Consider the following 19,149-nt stretch of genomic DNA (forward strand, 5'->3'; position numbering starts at 1 on the left):
CACTGTTATCCTGTTGAAGTCTCACAAGCCAGTGTATTATCCCCACTAAGCAGTTCAAGAACCTGGAGACAAAGGGTAAGTGCCCTGCCCAGCAGCCTCAGCAGCAGATGCAGGTCAGAAACCCAGGTCTGGCTCCAACTCTTATCCTGCCCCCACACTTGCCCTGCCGTCAAGGCAGGATGGGAGCTGACAAGCTAGCTGGTGCAGAAGTCCACAGACATCCAAACACATCACAGCTTTATTATTCCAAACTCCAAAAGCACATTTCCTGGACCCGCATCAGAGGCAGATGTCAGCGGCAGTGACGCAGGGCAGGACACTCCTTCCTCCAGGGTGGGTGGGGACCCCTCCGTGCAGGGGCAGAGGAGCGTGTGGGAAGTGCAAGGAGATGGCCATGGGGACGCAGAAGGGACCGCGACATTCCTGCTGCAGGACACACAGGAGGCGGAGTGAGCGAGCCGGCGGACTGGCAAGGGCTCATTTGAGGCGGTAGAGAACCTTGCGCTGCAGGCGATGCTGGATCTCACCCCGTCGCAGCATGAGCTGCAGCACCTTGTGGATGGCGTGCTCCGGGTATTTCTGCAGGACACAGGCGGATGCAGAGCGGGCCCCCTGCAGGGACCCCAGAACACCCCACCGGCCCACCCACTGGACCCTGCAGAGCCCATATATCTCCCTGCTCACAGAGAACCTTCCGGTTTATAAAAGGCCTTCACACCCCATCTCTGTGTGGGTAAGGATCACACTTCCTGAGCACCTACGACATGCCAGGCACTGTTCTAAGTCTCCACATACATTTGTTCGTTCTATCCCTACAACGCTATGCAACTGGTAGTGAGATTATCCCTATTTTTACAGGGAGGAAACTGAGGCACAGAGAAGCTAAGGCACTTGCTCAAAGTCACACAGTAACTAAGTGGCAGCACTGGGACTTCAATCAAGTCCTTCTGACTCTAGAACTGACGCTCCTGACACCCGTAGCCCCTTGAAGCCTCAGTGTGCTTACCTGAAAATGGGCATGATGCCCCTACTGCAAACAAGTGCTCTAAGGATCAACGTGAGATGACACACACGGAAAAAAGCTGAGACCAGAAACTAGGACTGGTCCTGTGACTTTTAAAGATGGTTAAGTTGTCCATAGCATCTAGAAGGTTCCATTTCCTTCTCTACGGTGTGAAGAGCACTGTCCCCAATGAGCTGGCCAGCTCACCCTCATGGCTCTGCCCCACCCTACAACAGCCGACCAACGCAGGGAAGGGAGAGGTGGTAAAGGCTGGAGGAAGCCTGTGGTTCTACCAGAACGCAGCCACCTGTCCTCTCTCCCTAAGGGACAGACAAAATTTCCCTGCCCCGGACTGAAGCAGTCCCTAGCACCTCCCTAGGATGGGAACAGGTCTGGGGTGAGGAACGGCTGTCCCCTCCCCATCCCAGCCTGTCTGCTGAGCAACAGGTCACGGGAGGTGGGTGGGAACCCGGCCACGGGGAAGGCCCACCTGCTTGGTGAAGTCCTGGACGATGCTGTACTCCGACACCTGCGAGCCAATGGCAAAGCGGCGCTTGAGCTGCTTCTCTATGCGGCTCAGCATCTCCTGGTCCTCCTGGCTGGTGAAGCCCTCCACCCCTGTGGGCATGAGAAGGGGGACAGGTGGGTGGGGACTCCATCTGCCCCCAGCAGACGGCCTGAAGAGATGGAAGCCTCTGAGCCAGGGAAGAGTGGCCAGAGCCAGGCCCAGAAGAGGTTGAAACTTGAGGAAGGGGAATAGGAGACTGCAAGAACCCCACTGAGTAGCCAGCTGAGCAGACCTGAACTCAGGGGACAAGGCCAACACATCGGGGAGGATGCTTCAGACAAACGGGGAGGCAGGAGCAAAGGCGTGCAGGCAGGAACATGGCTAACTCATTCAGAACCCGGTCCAGAGGGCAACCAGGTCCTGTGGGCTCCCCATAGCCATGACCAGGGCTGTGCTTTGATTCTGCTGAGAGGAGCAGCCACTGGAGGGCTCTGAGGAGCTCACAAGCTGACTGTGACGTAACACATGCACCCCAGGCAGCAGGGCCGTTTTCCTGGCAGAGTGGCTCTCAGAGGCACAGCTGGAGGGGACCCATCAGTGACCCAGAAGGGAGAGCAGGCTGCCCTGGAGATCACAGCTGTGAGGTGCCCCGAGCAGACCAGCCAGCAGGGGGCTCACCATTTCCAACCAGTGTTGCAGGGTGGGCCTCCCCTGCTGACCGAGGCCTGAGCCTTAGTGTTTCAGCTAAAGAGCGGGTGGAGCCGTGGCGGGGAGATCACAGGAAGGGACTTTAAGGCTCGGGGCTGCAATGAGTCTGCAAGGCAAACTCCTACACAGCCAGCAAGGCCCAAGTCAAATTTCTCTACCCCAAATCACACCTGTCCTCTGTGCCCTCAGCACCCTCTACAGGTGTCCATTAGCAAAGGTCTCCCTCCAGGGCAGAGGCTGAGTCTTCACCAGTGGGAGGACGGGGGTGACCAGAACTCCCCTGGCTCCAGCCACACGGACTCTTGAACATGCCAAGCCTGCTCCCTCCTTGGGGTCTGGGCACTCAGCCTTCCCTCTACCTAGGGTGATCTTCCCCACCAGGGAGCCACATTTCCTCACTTCTTGCTTAACGTCACCTCCTCAGGGAGGCCATCCCTGACCACCTGATGCAGAGACACCCCCATCTTTCTCCAACACATCTGGCCTGGCAGAGTCTCCCCCACTAGTTGTCACTACCTGAACCGAATCTCTTCCTTTCTTCGCTGTGTCTCTCCCCATCTAGAGTGAGAACCCGTAAGGGAGGGACTTTGAGTCCGTTCACCTTATACTGCCAGCACCTACAACAGTATTTGCCTGGGCAACACTAAGCAGTAATTAGGCAGATGAAGGAATGAATTTATCCAGGACAACCTGGCACATAATCAGGCCTCCAGAAAAGTCTGCTGAAAGGCTGAGCGGGAAGCAAGCCATGTGACTTACTGCTGTTCAGCCTATGCCGGCCTAGGAGTTGAGAGACCTGCATTCTACCTAAGCAAGCAGTGACCTTGGGCACCATGAAAAAGCCTAACGCTTATCTCTAAGTGCCAGCCTGGCATCCAAGGGGCAGCTGGAAGTAAAACGAGGCAAAGCGCTTTGGAAGCACTCCCCACGGTTACCAACTCAACAAGCACTAGTGCCGACGACGGCTCTGAACCAAAGGCAGCACAGGGACCCAGTGCTCCTTCCCGTCAAGGAGGGAAATGGCTGGAGGGAGAAAATGGAGAGAAGGGCTTATTGCCAGGAGGGTGCTCAGAGACACTCGGCAAATGCAGAGAAGCAGTAACCCCTCCAAGCCTCCGCAAAGCCCTGAGCTGGGAGCCCCGGCCCGGCCGGCCCGGCCCCGCATCTGCTCACCTGACAGGGTGCCGGACAAGGCAGCATCCAGTGTGGACACTTGGAAGAGCCGCAGGGCCTCCTCCACGTCCGCCTCCGCGGCAAAAGGCTGCAGCTTCATCTTGCTGAGGGCCTCGGCGATGCGCACGATGGCTTCCAGCTGCCTGTGGAGGAGCAACGGGGTGCCAGGTGGACTCAGCCCACCTTCCCTCCCGTCCTGCCCCGACATCAGGAGATGCCTGCCCAAGGAGACTGCGGACTGTCCCCGTGACCCATCTCCCTTTGCTCCTTAGTAATGGAACCCCAATTTTTATTCTAGCACATGGCACTCGGCTAACAGACATTTCCCAGCCTCTCTTGCATCTACATGTATCACCTTAGTGAGACTAAGGTGTGGCCAGTAAGTTTTAAGTCCAAATATTTTGTGGGAATTTCAGGAAGTGTCCTTAAAAGGTAGGCCCTTCTTTTCCTTCCTCTCCTGACACCTGGGATGCAGAGGTGATGGCTGAAGTTCCAGCAACCATCTTGGACTAAGAATAAAGGTGAGCCTAAAGGGGCCCAAGCTGCTGATGACTGAGGAACTATCACACCAGTCCTGGACCACCTGCCCACAAACGTCTTTACATAAGAAAGTAATGAACTTCCTATTTACTTGAGCTAGCTTATTGGGTTTTCCATTACATTTAGCCAAGACCACTTCTAACTAATCAGTGCTGGAGGCAGTACTCAAACCAGGTAGGTCCAAGCCCTTAATCACCATACTGACTGAACTCACAAGAATGAGAAGAGTTAAGGGCTAAGAAAACTGAGTCAAGACAAGGAAACAATTTCCCTGCAGTCACACAGTGGGCTAGGCCATAGGACCCAGGTCTCAACTCCCATGCCTGGATCAGGCTTCTCTGCGATCAGAGAAGCCAGAAGAAATTCAGAAAGGAAGGTTCCAGGTTTTCCCAACCTTAAACAAAGCAAGCCACACAATCAGGGAGGCCACTCTGTCCAGTACCCTAGGAGCCCCCCACCTGGCAGCCCTCGCCAGGAGCTGGCACTGTGTGGCTGAGCAGGAACCCTGGCCCCTGAGCACACCCACCCTGTGCTCGAGGTGCCCCGCCCGCTCACCGCACAGTGATGGGGATGCTGGAGCGTCGGTCACTGTCTCTCTCGTGCTGACGGGCCCCGCTCCGCATGATGATGTACCGATTCTTCAGCTTTTCCGCTGCCTCTGCTGAGAGCCGGGGGCCACACCGCCTGCAGAACAGTGGGGAGCAGCAGCTGTGAGGCCAGGAAGAAATCCAGGGGCACCCACCCTGTCTGTCCCCCAGCTTCTGTCAGCTTGCCTCCACACCACAGCTGCCTGCTCACGCAGCCACACACACACACACACGCAAGCATGAAGCCAGGCCTGCTGCCAGCAGAGGCCAGCACACAGGACTCAGCCTCAGCCCCTCCGAGCAGCCTGAGCACCGGCGTCTGGCCCCAACCCTGGCTCCTCCCAGCACTCTAAGCACGGCTGGGCCAGGCTGCGCTCCCCAGGGGGGCTGCTCATTCCCTCCACACCACAGCTGCCTGCTCACACAGGCTGGGTGCATCATTTAGAAGAGAGGTAAGTAAAATGTGCAACAAGCAGGTGCCAGAGATTAACACTGGGAGAGAAAAACAGGCACCTTTGTCAGAAAATAGGTGAAGGAAAGCCAGGCCTATCTGCAGGGGGTGAAAATCCTCCCCCTTGACTGTTGCGTGTTATGTGACATCTTGCCAGGAGGCAGCATTGCCCCATACACAGTACAGGACAACGGCATCGTCACATGGCACAGGGCCACTGGACAGTGGCTCACAGTGGTCTTCACATTTGGGGACGTGATATGCAATGACGCCCCCAGGATGCTCAGCAGCAATGAACCTATGTCCAGCATCTTGTCACGGTGGCTAAAATCACAGCCTCTGGAGCCAGGTACCTGCATTCAAATCCTGGCTCCACTACCTCCTTCCTGTGACCTTGGACAAGTTACTTAACCTTTCTGTGCCTCAGCTTTACCACCTATAAAACGGAACAGATTACCAACCTTGTTGGTTTTAGGGGAGTGCTAAAGTTCAGTTACACACAAATATACTCAGAGAAACATGGCACGAGTAAGTACTACATGTATGACTACAATTAACAGCAATCTGTGAGAATAAAAATAATTAAAGTTGCAGCTTCCATTTACTATTTACTGTGTGCAGGGCTGTGCCAAGCACTTAATTCATCAGCTTGTACAATCCTTACACTAGCAAACTCGAGCAAACACCAACGAAGGGAATCTGAGGCTCAGAGGGCAAGCTGCCCAAGGTCAAATGGGGGCCCGGGGGTCAGGCAGGAGTTACCAGAGCCCAATGCTGCACTGCCTCCCTGCCTGTCAGAGTCAAGGGACCCTCAAGACCATCTGAATCCTACATGCTTGTTTTGGAGATGAGGAAACTGAGGCCGAGCACTGACCTATGCAGGGTCAGAGAGGAGAACTAAAGCCCCAAGAAGGGCCTCAGCTCAGGCCTCCTGCATGAACAGCAGACCCAAGGAACCTCGTCTTCTCCCACCCCTCGGGGCCTGCGTCCAGCACTCACACTCGGCAATAGGCGATGAACTTCTTCAGCGTGGCCAGGTCGAGCTCACCCTCCACAGCCTGGGTCTGTGTCAGTGCGCTCATGTGCAGGGTGATGACGTGCTTGGCCAGCATCTGGGAGTCACAGGAAACACTGGCTCAGCCTACAGGCCCTCCCAGGCCTGGGGCCCCAGACAGAGGAGAGCAGGTGGGGCTCCATCTAATGGAGAGGAGGGGGCCCCTCTCTCCGTGGGGGCTGTGAGCTGCTGAGACAACATCCGGAGCTGCCAGGGCCTTCTCTGCCGCCACACGGGGAGCAGCTGTGAGAACAAGCCCCCACCACCGAGGCAGAGCAGCGCTGCAGACAGAGGGGGCCCCACTGACACCGAGACCAGGGCCAGCAGGGCCTCCAAGGTCGTCTGTTACGTAAGCCGGGAGTTCCTTCTGAAATTTACTAGCCAGAATTGGGGTCCTGTTACTTGCAGCCATAGGTCCACTCCCTAGTTTCACACAAGGAACAGGCAATTCACCCTAAATCGCAGAGCACACTCTCACAGGGGAAGCGGGACTCTGGTGCCCTAGTTCAAGGCTCTCTAAGGTCCACAGCTGCCATCTCCTTGGCTGCCCACGTACAGACCAATCTGATGGTCAGAACCACTCGCCAAGCCCCTAGATTGGCCTCTTCCAGAACTGTGGACCTGGCTGGAGCCCGGCCCTGCGGCCCCAAGCACAGCCCCCAACGCACCACATCCCTCTCCTCGTTGTGCTCATCCTTGACGATGAAGATCATGTCAAAACGGGACAAGATGGTGGGCATGAAGTCGATGTTGTCCTCGCCCTTCGTCTCATCCCAGCGGCCGAACACCGAGTTGGCAGCAGCCAGAACGGAGCAACGGGAGTTGAGGGTGGTGGTGATCCCGGCCTGAGAGGGGAGGGGGCGGGTGGATGGTAGTTAAGAGCCTGGGGACGCATCTGTCATGTGTGCACACACAGCCGCACACACGCACACAAGCATGAAGCTAGGCCTGCTGCCAGCAGAGGCCAGCAAACAGGACTCGGCCTCAGCCCCTCCGAGCGGCCCGAGCACCGGCGTCTGGCCCCAACCCTGGCTCCTCCCGGCACTCTAAGCATGGCTGGGCCAGGCTGCGCTCCCCAGGGGGCGCTGCTCACTTTGGCAATAGAGATGGTCTGCTGCTCCATGGCCTCATGGATTGCCACTCGGTCGTCCTCTCGCATCTGCAGAGAAACATCCATCAGACCCGGGCGAGGGGGGTGGAGGAACAGTGGCAGGCAAACTGTAGCAGCCACCCTCCCAAGTCCCAACTCTGGGCCAGCCCAATGGCAGGAACTGGGTCACCTCTCGTCAGTGACAACTCTGTGGGCTTGGCTCTCCTCTCCCCACTCTCCAGATGCAGAAACTGAGGCTCAGAGAGCTCAGGCTACTTCCCTGTAGTGACAGGTACGGGACTGAATACCAGCCTCCCAGTCAGAGGCAGTTCCTGCTGTCCAAACACGGGAGGCCACGACTCCCAGCCGCACACTAGACGCCACCTACCTTCCAGCCACCCCCTCACCCTGCCAGACTCACCTTGTCAAACTCATCAATACAGACGACCCCACCGTCGGCCAGGACCATGGCTCCACCCTCCATGACAAAGTTCCGGGACGAGGGGTCCCTCATCACTGACGCGGTCAGGCCGGCCGCGCTGCTGCCCTTCCCAGACGTGTACACCTGGGGAGAGCAACGGCATGGGGGTGTCAGGACCCACACAGCCCAGCTCCGTGCTCTGACCCCAGTTAAGGCTGTGGCTCGCTCCAGGCCACACTTCAAAGCTGGCTGCTCAGTGTCCTCCCTCTGGACAGGGAGGTCGCCCTGGCAGACGTCGGACCTGGAGACTCTCCCCCAGGGTCATTCACATCCACCACCCACCTGAGGCCCCCACAGCCTTGAGGCAGCCTTGGGGGCTCGGCTCACAGACGAGCAAGCGGAAGCCCCCAGGAGAGGAGCGACACACTTCCAGGTGGCCTCAGGGCGGGGACAGACTCCTGACTCCCAGGGAAAAGGCTTCCCCCACCGAGTCCCGTCATCTTTGCACCACCTGCGTGCCACAAGCTGTCACTGAGTCCTTGAACTGTGGCAAGATGTGCTTAAGTGTAACACACACAGATTTCAAACTTAGTGCTAAAAAAGGAATGTAAAGTATCTCAATATTTTTTATATTAAGTTACATATTGAAATAATGTTTTAGATATATTGGGCTAAACAAGTATTTCACTTCCACTTCATTGTGCAGCTACTGGAAGATGTACGTCACCGCTGTGGCTCCGTGTGTGGCTCACACGGACAGCACCCACACGGAACACCACACTCGCTGTCCAGCCAGACGCCTCCCACCTGTACAGCCCTGCGCCACTGAGCGCACGGTCATCCTGGCTGCACTCTGACCCAATCACTGCCCCAAGGCCCCAGCCCACCACACCCTTGGTTCCAATCCTGGGCTACCACTGCCTCACTGGGTCCTTGAACTACCCTGTACCCACTTCCTCCTCCATAAACAGGAGTCAGAGTCCTGACTGCAAAGCACTGAAGGGAGATTTAAATGAGTAAAATTTGTAAAACGCTTCAAACAGTCCTGGCACTTGATTTTAGCCATGATTGTTGTCACTGTGATGACAGAGAGGGTGGATAAATGCAGGCTCAGGGAGAGGAGGTGACTTGCTCAAGGTCCACAGCCAGTTACTGGCCAAGCGGACACCCAAGCCCCACCCTGTCTCAGTCCAGAGCTCTACCCTCTGCCCCAGACCCACACACACCCACTGGGGCTCCCTTACTCCTCTTGCCCAGGTGAGGAAGAGGTTCCCAGGGACCCAGCGGTCCTGCCTACAGCCTGGCTCCCTGCTGGGGCCACCGAGGTGGACAGCAGCTGGTCAAGGGCACTCACCCCGATAGGAGAACACTTCTCCACAAACTTAAGCAGCTGGGACTTGGCCGTCCCTGGGTCCCCCAACATCAGCAGGTTAATGTCTCCTCGGCGAGTGAGTCCGTCAGGGAGCCTGCAGGAGTTCAGGCAGGTAAACAACACAGCATCCACCAGGAGCCGGGACTCGGGGAGGTCACATGGCAGACCGGCAGTTGCCCACTCTAACCCCCAACACTACCCTTAGAGCAGGGACGAAGGCAGGGGCTCTGGCTGAGTGAGACCCAACATTCTTGGCCTGCTGTGTTCCCTGGCTTCACCCATGCTAACAACGAAGGATCAACAGAAATGGTGCCTAGGGTTGGGGCACACACACAAAGGCTCTGATAAACAACCCTAGCAGCTAGAAGGAAAGCAGGGCAGCTGCTAGGGGTCCACACACATGTCCCCTTAGCTCTCTATGCATCAGCTTCCTCATCTGTAAAATGGGCTGGGTTGTAGCTTTCTCACAGGGTCACTGTGAAAACTGACTGGGTTTCAGACACATAATAGCACTTAGCAGAAGGCCCAGCAGGTGGTAAGAATGCAGTAAACGGTAGCTGCTGGCATTATTATTTTCTATACCTCTGTCATTTTAGTCTGAAAAGGATGCATAATGCCCTTTCGTGTTAGGTTCTCACCTGCCTTGTTCATGTGGAAACTGGTTCAGAGAGATGCTGTCTCTTACCCAAGGTCACACAGTAAACAGCAAAACAGACATCTTATCCCTGGTCTCCAGACTCTGAGCCCAGAGCTCTCCCCACTGCACTTGCCAGGTACCCCCAATCCACCCCCTAGCCAGGGCTGGAGGGCCTCTCTGGAAAAGAGAGCATGGATTAGACACCAGCCAGCTGACAAGCCTGCGAGTCAGGTAAAGTGCCTGGGCTGAGGGTCCTGGGAAACTGGACAGAACATTCCAGCCCTGACCACCTGGTAACTGTCCTCCTATGGGCCAAGTCTCCCATCCCCTCCCCAGACCTGGGGGGTCCTGGACCCCACCTCTTTCGGGAACCCCCAAAGAGCAGGCAGGCGATGGCCTTCTTCATGTCTGTGCCCCCAAAGATGGAGGGGGCAATGCTCTTGGAGATGACCTCGTAGATGTTGGGGAGACTGGCCAGGCGCCGGAACTCTTCCTCCTCCTGCGGGGTCACAGCCGTGGCAAAGCTGCGGCCTGGGAGGGCAGGGAGGGCGGGCATGAGTGCTGTGGGTGGAGCACCTGCTGCAGCCCCCCCGGGCCACCCGCCTGGCCTCAGCTCAGAGCCTCCCAGAGGGCAGGGCCTCCAAGCCCGGACAGCACAGTTTGAGCAGACAGAAGCCAGTTCTCCCCTCAGGAGAGAGCCTGTGTGCAGGGGCCGGTGAAGGGAAGTGTGGAGGGGGACCTGAGGCCACAGAGGCCCTGGGGGAACCACTGTGAAGTCTTCCATCTTGCTGAGAGGCTGCCTAACCAGCCAAGGACTGACATGGTTATCTTTAGTTACGACAGCAGCTCACCCTGGCTACTGTGCAGAACAGAAAATACAGGGGCATGGCTGGAGACAGCAAGACCAGGAAGAGGCCCAACGATAATCCAGGGAAGAAATGGCAGGGGATCGGGCCAGGGTATAGCACCACCTCTGGCAGGCCAGGCAGGCAGGAATCAAAGCCAACTCACCAGAGCCATCTGTGTCCACCTGGATGCCCAGGACCCGGATGTAGGAGCTCCGGATGCCCACGCCCACCCTGTCTCGGCCCCTGCTGGAAGTCAGGCCAAACTTCTTGATGGAGTAGATGCCCATGATGGTGACCCTGTTTCCAGGAACAACCTTGTCACACAGGTACCTAAGGGTAAGAAAGGACAAAGGTGAGAGCCCGGTGGGGACAGCAAGGCCCTGACCCCCACCCTGTCCTGGTCACAGTCCACCTTAGCGGTTCAATCAGAGGCGTCACAGCCTGAGCTGGCTCCAGACTGCTCCACCCCGCAGGGTCCCCATCACGACAGAGCCGGGGCCCGAAGGCTCTGCGGCTTGGAGGGTGGTACCGACAATCCTGGTCATGGTGGTGGCCTGCCCTTGCCACTGCCTTCAAATCTCATCAGCTAGGCTGCATGAGGTCGGAGGGCAGGGTCCTGCTAGCCACCCCCAGCCCACCCCCAGCCCTCAGAAGTCCCAGAAATGCTTCACAGAGCAGAAAGTCACATCCCACAAAAAGCCATCACGTCATCGTTAATGTTCTATGAGAGGATTCTATGACTCCTTTCTTCCCACACCCCGACGTCTTCAGCTTTGTGGATCACAGGGTGCTTGGGAAGGGCCTGATAAATTCTGAGTATCAACTGTGTATTAAGGAACTGTGTCAAACAGTCCACATGCATTTTCCAATTGAAATTTCCCAACAGCCCAATGAGAGACGAAGGACTGTCACCATCCCCATGTAACTGATAGGGAAACTGAGGCTGAAAGCGCTCATGCAACTTGCTGGGGAGTCTCTTTCCTCCACTTTGCACTGCCACTGATGAAGCTGACGAAGCCTAGGGACCCGTTCCTCAGAAAGACCGTCAACCCCAGCACAGCTGCATGCAGGGCAGGGGGCACAGCCCCAGCTACGAACACTACCCACCACCCACAAGCCCTCCTCCCAGGCTCCAGCCCAGCACCCTCCTCCCTTTCCAATCACTCAGAATCTTAACAGAACGGCTAGGGTGGGGGCATCAGGCTGGGCAGAGGCTGTCCCAGCTGCTGATCTCCCTGCACCACCTTGGGCTGCCCACTTCAGGGAGCTAGAGAGATTCTCCCAGAAAGAGCACAGGCTCAAAGCCCAGTCTCCCCTCCCTGAGGCAGTTACATGTCCTCATCTGCAAAATAAAGGTTGACCCAGACCTGCAGACTATGAGGAGACAAGACGACAGGAGACGCACAGGAGCTCCAGGCACAGAGGAAATGTCCCCTAAGCAGCCTTGCTCCCCTCCCTGCCCACCATACTCCAAGGCCCACAGCCAGGGTCGGCCGCCTCACCGGTCGCAGTAGAGCTGCATGTGTCTGGGCATCTCGCCGTGAGGCACCGCGTCAGGCAGCTCCTGCAGCTTCAGGGTCTGGAAGTCCACACACTTGCATTTGTCGGGCATGATGAAGTACGGGTCCAGGGGGCACTTGGGGCGCCCGGCCTGATCCCTGTAAGGGAACCCAAAGCCTAGGGAGTCCATCCCAGGGGTCAGCAACAGGAAGAGGTCAGCAGCAAGTTGAGGGTCTCCAGGATAAGCTAGGGGAAGGCCACCCTAAAAGTAGGGTGGCTCTGGGGGGACCAGCAAAACAGATTAGGTGCAGGGATGCCGGCTTCCTATTAACTTGTCACACTCCCAGCCCCCTGGAGCTCTCTCAGTGTCCCTACAGTAAAGAGGGGCCAGACAGCAGTGGTATTACCAAAGCCCCACGGAAATCCCGGCCTCTCAGTGAGGGTCTGGGCACCTTGCGAACATTCTCAAGGCCAGGCCTCCATAAACCCTACGCGATGGAGTCAGCGTTCAGCTATTACAGCAATGTCATAGCAAGCCCCTCCTAAGTGCCAGGCACTATTCCAGGTGCTGCGGACACAGCAGTGAACCAAGTCCCCACCTTTACGGAACTCAAGCTCTAGATGGGAGACTGAAAGGACAAAGCAGCAGTAATGATGTAGAAGAGTGACAGACAGTGCCCCATGTGCCCAAGAAGGCAGCGAGAGACGAGTGACCCGGTGCCGCGCGCACAGAGCGGAGATGGAAGGTCTGGGCAGGCAGCTGAGCAGGCTGACATCTGAGCAGAAAGCTACAGGGCGATGTCAGGGCACGGCCTGTGGAGGTCAGAGGGAAGAACGTTCTGGGTGGGGGAGTAGCAAGGTCAAAGGCCCTGCGACTGGAGTGTGCTCAGTGTACGCCAGAAACAGGAGGGAGGCAGCAGGGCTGGGGCTGAAGGAGGGAAGACAGGGGCCCAAGGGGGCTGGAAGCAGACATGGGGGCCATGCAGGCCCCGACAGGCCCCGACTCCGGTGAGACGGAAACACCAGCATCACCTGTGGGGTAAAGGGTCACCCAGCTGCTGGTGGAGAACCAACTGGGGTGGGGGTAGGGGTGAGAGTGGCCCCAAAGGGATCGCCGTTCCAGAGCCAGCGACAACAGCATGGAGCCCGGCAGACGTGCCGAAGGACGTAAGACACGGTCTGACTCTACATACAAGCTGAAGGGCAGGGCCAAGGACTTCCCGATTGCATGCCAGATGGACGAACCTGTGAAACCTTTGAAAGAGTGTATATCAATGATACCTTAATAAAAAAAAAAAAAGATGGGACAAACCATGAGACCAGGATTTGGACCTGAACACCTGAAAAGTTGGCATTTCCATCTGGCAGTGAGGTGCAGAAGGGCAGATCTGGGGGTGGGATGGCATCGGTGCAGTATGGCACATGTTCAAGTCAGTGATGCCCATGAGACACCCATGTGGCCGTGTCTGGCAGGCAGCTGAACGGGAATCTGGAGTTCAGCAGAGAGACACATTTGAGTGTCCTCTGTATAGACAGTAATTAAAGCCTGAGATCACCTAGGAGTGAGTGCAGAATCAAGAAGTGTGGCTGAGCTCTGGGGCACTGCAACATTTAGGTCAGGAAGCTGCTGGAAAGCAGCAGAGACAAACGCCGAGCAGCCTGGGAGAGGGCTGGGGGCCCTTCAGATTAGGGACAGCAATCATTTTCCATTGGGGCCAGAAGGTAGTTTTGGTTGCATGAGCCAAGAGGCCACACCCTCTGCCTTTGTAATGCAAATGAAACCAACAGCAATATGTAAATAAATGAGTGTGGCTGTGTCCCTGGTCCCTGCTGATGGCTTCAACAAGCCAGTTTGCTTTAGAAGACTCCAGATAAACTCATTCCCTGGGACCACTTCTCCTTCCCAACCCGGAGCTCGTGCACAAGTTACCGATGTCCTGGTGGGAGCAAAACCCACCAACGTAGAGGGACACCCAGTTCCTAGACCTGAGCGCCAAGATCAGCCATTCAGCTGTCAAGCCCCACACTGCCTCGGCCCACTCACGTGTTGCACTTCCTGGGCAGGGCGTAGCCCTCCAGGCCAGGACGCATGGCGATGTTGGTGAGCGTGTTGCGGCAGCTGCGGCACTGGATGGAGATGCGGGTGGCCCTGGCACGGACCCCAGAGGCCGAGATGATAATGCCAGGGATCTTTACTAGGTGTGACATCATGTCAGACTGCAATAGAGCCAGCAGGAGAGTGGCTGGTTAGAGGGAGCCAGGGACACCTGGGATTATGAAAATCTTTTTTAAATGCATACTTAATTATTTAAGGACAAAGTGCCACATCTGTAATTTGAAACACTTTAGCAAAAAGTAAGTAAAAATAAAGGAGAAAGCAAGTAAGGCTTTCTCCATCAAATCTAGGTGAAGGTATATGGAATTCATTACACTATTCTCTCCTTTTGTGTGTGTGTAATTTTTTATAATAAAAAGCAAAAACCAAGAAAGTTGATCGTTGTTTCTGGGATGGTACTGGGATGGTTTTCCTGATAGGTTTTCTTGGCAGACAAGCAGTCTATGGGTTCATCCTAAGGCCCCCTCAAAGCCTGGGAGGTGAAGAAGCGAAAAACACTGGAGGGAGGCTGGCCTAGTGATGAATGAGGCCACGGCCCCATGTGCCTACCATAACCTGGGTCACTAGAACTGTTGGAACAACCACAGAGCATGTTTTCTAAGAAACAATCTACAAAGCCGCAGGTATCCTGGCTTTCCAGAATTCCAGAGCTGGCAGGGACTGGGGTTGTCTCAGCCCCTCTATGCCATCCTGACAAGGGATCCTTCTGGGGAGGGTGCCATCACCCAAAGCAGGCGATTCACTGTGTTCCCAGTGAGTCTGAGAAGAGGAAAGGAGACTCGCTTCTCTGACCAAACAACTGTCCCAACACAACAAAGTCCAATGCCCAAACAGCAAGTCCAGTGTCACTGTGACAGGCAAATGTGTGATACTCAGTTTGGTTCCAAACACGATCCCAGTCTGGTGCTGGGAATACAGAGATGAAGCCAAGGTGCTCCACAGCCTCAGGAGCCCACAGCCCTGCTTCTGGAACAGACTGGCCTTCGTGCTAAGCAAGGAAGGCTTGACAGGGACCCCAACAGAGCTGCAGTATGCAGGGATTCGAGTGATGGGCCAGTGCACAGTGCACTATGAGGATGTGACATTAGCTACATTTGGACACCAGAGCCTCATGCATCATTGCATCTGATTTGCAGAATAGCCTCATGACTGAAGGACAAGCCCATCGCCACCACCTCTTCCTCTCATGGCTGTCCTGGCTTCCGCTCCTGCCTATTCTGTGAGTTCTCCTTCCACACGGCAGCCAGGTGGTCTTTAAAAATGGAACCAATTCACTCTCATACTTAAACTTCCACTGGTTTCCTACATGATTCAACCCAACCTACAAAAGCCCAAGCTCCTTCCCCAAGCGTGGAAAGGCCATGGCCGTGCGGCCTCTCCATCCTTCCCTCCCTTCCTGTCCTCCAACTCCCATTCCCTGGAGTCCAGCCACCCTGGCTTTTTCCTGTTCCTTGAAACACGCCACTGTCCCTCCCTCAGTGCCTGCTTCTCCTGGAGCTGTCACATGGCAGACTAGGCATCACTCAGACCCACCCCAAGATCACTACCTCAGACACCCCCTCCCTCAGCCAGTCGCCCCCCCATTCTCTCCCTTCCCTTCGTGACTCATACCACAGTACCTGCAAGCACGTCCGTGTCCCTGTCTGTCTCTCCCACTAGGAGCTCAGTGAGAACAGAGGCCTACCTGTTTATAGTGAAGGTCTAGCCTAACACCTGGCCATGTAGCAACCACTCAGAAAATATGTTAAACAAAATAAACAACCACATGACAGACTGGCCCTGCCGACCGCTCCTGCTTCCTCATCGCTCTGGCCACGCTGTCTGTCTTCTGTGTGGCCTCAACACCCCGTACCCTGCTCACCTCAAGCTTTGCACAAGCTGTGCCGCCCCCTGCTCCCTAGAACACTCTCCCAGCTGTGTGCATGCTCCCTTGCAGAACTCACTCACGTGGCACCTCCTCAAGGAAGCTGTCTCTTTTTCAGAGCCCACCCCACCCCACCCCCGCTTTCTCAGCACCCTCCTTTTTTCCTATTAGGTTTCCAATCATCTAAACCACCCCGGGCAAAGCTTCCTAGTTCACTCAGTCTCCCCCCAGCCCAGGGAGACAGAAACTCGATGAGGACTGGAGCTTGTGATTTAGTTCACTGCTGTTTCTTTAGGACCCAACCCAGTGGAGGCACCCAGTAAACACCTGGCCGGTGAGTTCATTTTACAGAGGAGGAAGCAGGCTTGAAAGGTTAAATGAGCTGCTCAGGGTCACACAGGTGACACCCCGGTCTGCCTGTGTCCAAAGCTATCTGCACCTCGCAGCAGCCATCGCCACCTTGACTGGCTTCTAAGTGGACCCACCTTCAGGCTACGAATGATGGACGGGCTGGCGTCTGACTTGAGCATGACCTGGATGTCCTGCAGCACCTCGTCACCAGCGGGCCGCGGCCGGGTCACCTCATCAGCCACCTCCTTGGCAGCTTCCTCCAGCTGGAGAGGAGGAAGGGGACACGCTGTTAGTGACCAGAGCAGGACCAGCCCTGGGGGTTTCAGGGTCAGGGTCCCACTCACCAGCTGCAGGTGCTCCGCTGGTTGCTTATACAAGTGGTCAGCCAGGTCCTCGTCAAAGCTGGCCAGGTCCTCCATCTCCACCTCGACCCAGTATTCCCCCAGGTTATAATGCCTCTTGAGTTCATCCCTGGGGCACAAGGTGGCAGGCAGAGGAGGTACAGAGAAGAAACTGACACTGGCTGAGGTGCACCTGCACCCCAAATCTGCCCACACCGTCACCACCACCGCCCACCACTACTCTCCCCAGACACAGGTGGAATTCTAGGGGTCCCATCATTTAGTCCCATAAAGGCCCCTGGCACCCAGTTGAGGCACCCTCCAAGGAAAGCCCCACAGAAGGCCCATGAGACCTTCAGGAGCTTCTTTCAACACTCAGCAGTCTGCACACACGTCAGCTTGGGAGACTCTCGCTATAAACCACCTCTTTCATTGCAGGACTCCCTGGAGTCTTTATCTCTCTGTGACTAGCAAAGCACAGGGCTCAAACCTAGACACCGAAGCAGAAGAGACCATGTCTTGCCAACGCCCAGACTTTTTACAGAGCATCTCATCAGACTATTGTCTCAAGAACACTCTTGGGGACCTCTGTCCTATGCACAGCCTGCTCCTCAGCCTCATCCCCTTCTACCTATGTACAAGAGCCATATAAAATGGCCAGTCTAGGCCCAGAGAGCCCCTGGCTGTAAGAGGCCACCCCTACCTCTGCCCATGCATGCAACTGCTCCTATCTGGAATGCATTCCACCCCCACAACTCTTCTCTCAGCTCAAGGGCCAAACTGGCTCCTCTGCAAGTCAGATGCCTTCTTTTACATTCCTCCTTTGAGGCAATTATCAGCTTGCAGTTTATTTGTTGGTCTCGCTGCCTCATTCCCACTGATGTATGAGCTCCCTGAGGGCAAATGGTGTCTTTTCACCTTTATATCTCAGTGCCTGGCACACAGGTGGCCAATGTCAGCTGCTGCATGAATAAGGGGAGGTAGGATTGGCTATGCCCATTTTACTGAAGAAAAAACTGAGGCAGACTTACTCGGAAGTCACTCAGCAAATAACTGGTCTGGCCATGCAAACTCACCTTCGCTGCATTTAAAGTCCTAGGGCTGGGCCTATGAGGTTTTGGCACAAGAGCAATAAAATGACTAGAAGCAGGGACCTGGCCTCACTCACTCAGTATGTAGCCCTAGCACATGGAACAGTGCCTGACGTGCAGCAGGTGCTCAATCAATAGAAGGTGCCTGACTGGAAAGATAAATGAATGAATGAACGAATCCTAACTGCAATCTTCACCCCTTTGTACCCAGAAAACTTGAGTTTACAAGGGGGCACAGACATTACATGGAAGGACAGCAAGACACGAACAGGTACTGAATAAAGAACCAAAAGGCCCAATTGGTTCTAGCTGGTTACTGGAGTCCCATTCAACAGATGAGTCATTCAAGTTATTTCAGGTACAAAACCATATGCCATAGAAACCTGGGCCGATGAAGCCGACTGGGACCAGGAGAGCCTCCTTCACCTCTCTGGGCCTGTTTCCCCATCCGCGCTCTATATGACACTACAAGTCTCCGAGTGAGGACGTGAGGCCAGCGCGGTCAGTGTGCCCAGCCCCACACAGAGGGGCTGGTTGGGGCGCCTCTCCTGCCCTGTTCCAGCCGGCACCTGTATTTGAAGGTGAAGCCGGTGCGGTCGGTGCCCACTCGGTACTGCCGCAGGAACTCCTTGAAGCGCCTCTGCAGCTGCGATTTGCGGGCCTGCCCCTCATCGGCAGCTGTGTCCCCCCCGAAGCTGTCGCTGTAGAATATGCCGGGGTCGTCGAAGCCCGACATGCCTGCGCCTGCAGCGGGGACAATGAGCTGGAGAACGCCGGGGGAGGCACGCGGCCTCCGCTCACACGCCTGGGTCGTGGGCTCCCAGTGCGGGCCGGGGTAACCCCAGCTCCGCCGGGGCGCGACCCGAACTTTCCCAGAAGCCCCTGCCCACCCCTACTGCACACGCCAGCGACCCCCGTGAGGCCGGCTCCCTGTCTCCACTCCCCAGACCCGCCGGCCTCACCTCTCCCTTCCCGCTCTCCAAGGACCCAGACAGTCAAGCACCCCCACGCTCCGCAGACGACTTTCGCGGGAAAAACCCAGACGCCGCGGTCAGGTGCCGCGGTCGCTGTGTCTCCATTGGTTAGCTGGGGTCCCGCAGTCAACGATTGGACTGTTCAGCGCCCTCAAGCCCCGCCTCCAGGCCCGGCAGCCGAAGTGGATTGGCTGCGGGGCGCGTGACGTTTAACGATTCCTGGGGTCTTCCGGGCTCCATTTTGTGCACCGACAATTTGGCGCGAAACTTTTGACGGAAGAGGAGGCGGTGCCGCTGCGCGGGGCGGGGCGAGGCGGGGGCAAAGATGGCCGGAGGGCGGCGCCGGCCCGTGAGCGCTCGTTGTTTACTCTTCTCTAGCCTTGTAAAAGTCTCGTGGAAAGTGACCCCATTCAGGGCCTTGGGGTGGAAGGACGAGGGCTTGGGAAGCTGGAGCCCCGGTGAGCGCCTCGCCTGCCCGGTGGGAGCCGCTGCCTCCGGCTGCTGGAGGGCGCGGCCCGCC

General features: G+C 56.4%; 1 protein-coding gene across 2 annotated transcripts; it reads right to left on the reverse strand.

Moving 5' to 3' along the window:
* Positions 1-220: 220 nt before the first annotated feature.
* MCM5 (minichromosome maintenance complex component 5) lies at positions 221-18,791 on the reverse strand. Of its 2 annotated transcripts, none has more exons than XM_036891406.2 (17): positions 18,643-18,791; positions 18,225-18,399; positions 16,568-16,694; positions 16,358-16,486; positions 13,937-14,109; positions 11,895-12,050; positions 10,556-10,722; positions 9,904-10,075; positions 8,890-9,001; positions 7,536-7,679; positions 7,118-7,183; positions 6,693-6,869; positions 5,970-6,082; positions 4,488-4,616; positions 3,393-3,535; positions 1,494-1,621; positions 221-579 (listed from the first exon to the last, which is right to left on the reverse strand). In XM_036891406.2, the coding sequence occupies exons 2-17, from the start codon at positions 18,389-18,391 to the stop codon at positions 478-480; spliced, it is 2,205 nt and encodes a 734-aa protein (XP_036747301.1). In that variant the 5' UTR covers positions 18,392-18,399; positions 18,643-18,791; the 3' UTR covers positions 221-477. The 2 variants fall into 2 exon arrangements, with proteins under 2 accessions (XP_036747301.1, XP_036747300.1); XM_036891405.2 differs by having other exon boundaries at positions 18,618-18,772.
* Positions 18,792-19,149: the final 358 nt, after the last annotated feature.

Source organism: Manis pentadactyla, chromosome 10, assembly GCF_030020395.1.
Source record: "Manis pentadactyla isolate mManPen7 chromosome 10, mManPen7.hap1, whole genome shotgun sequence".
Taxonomy (NCBI): domain Eukaryota; kingdom Metazoa; phylum Chordata; class Mammalia; order Pholidota; family Manidae; genus Manis; species Manis pentadactyla.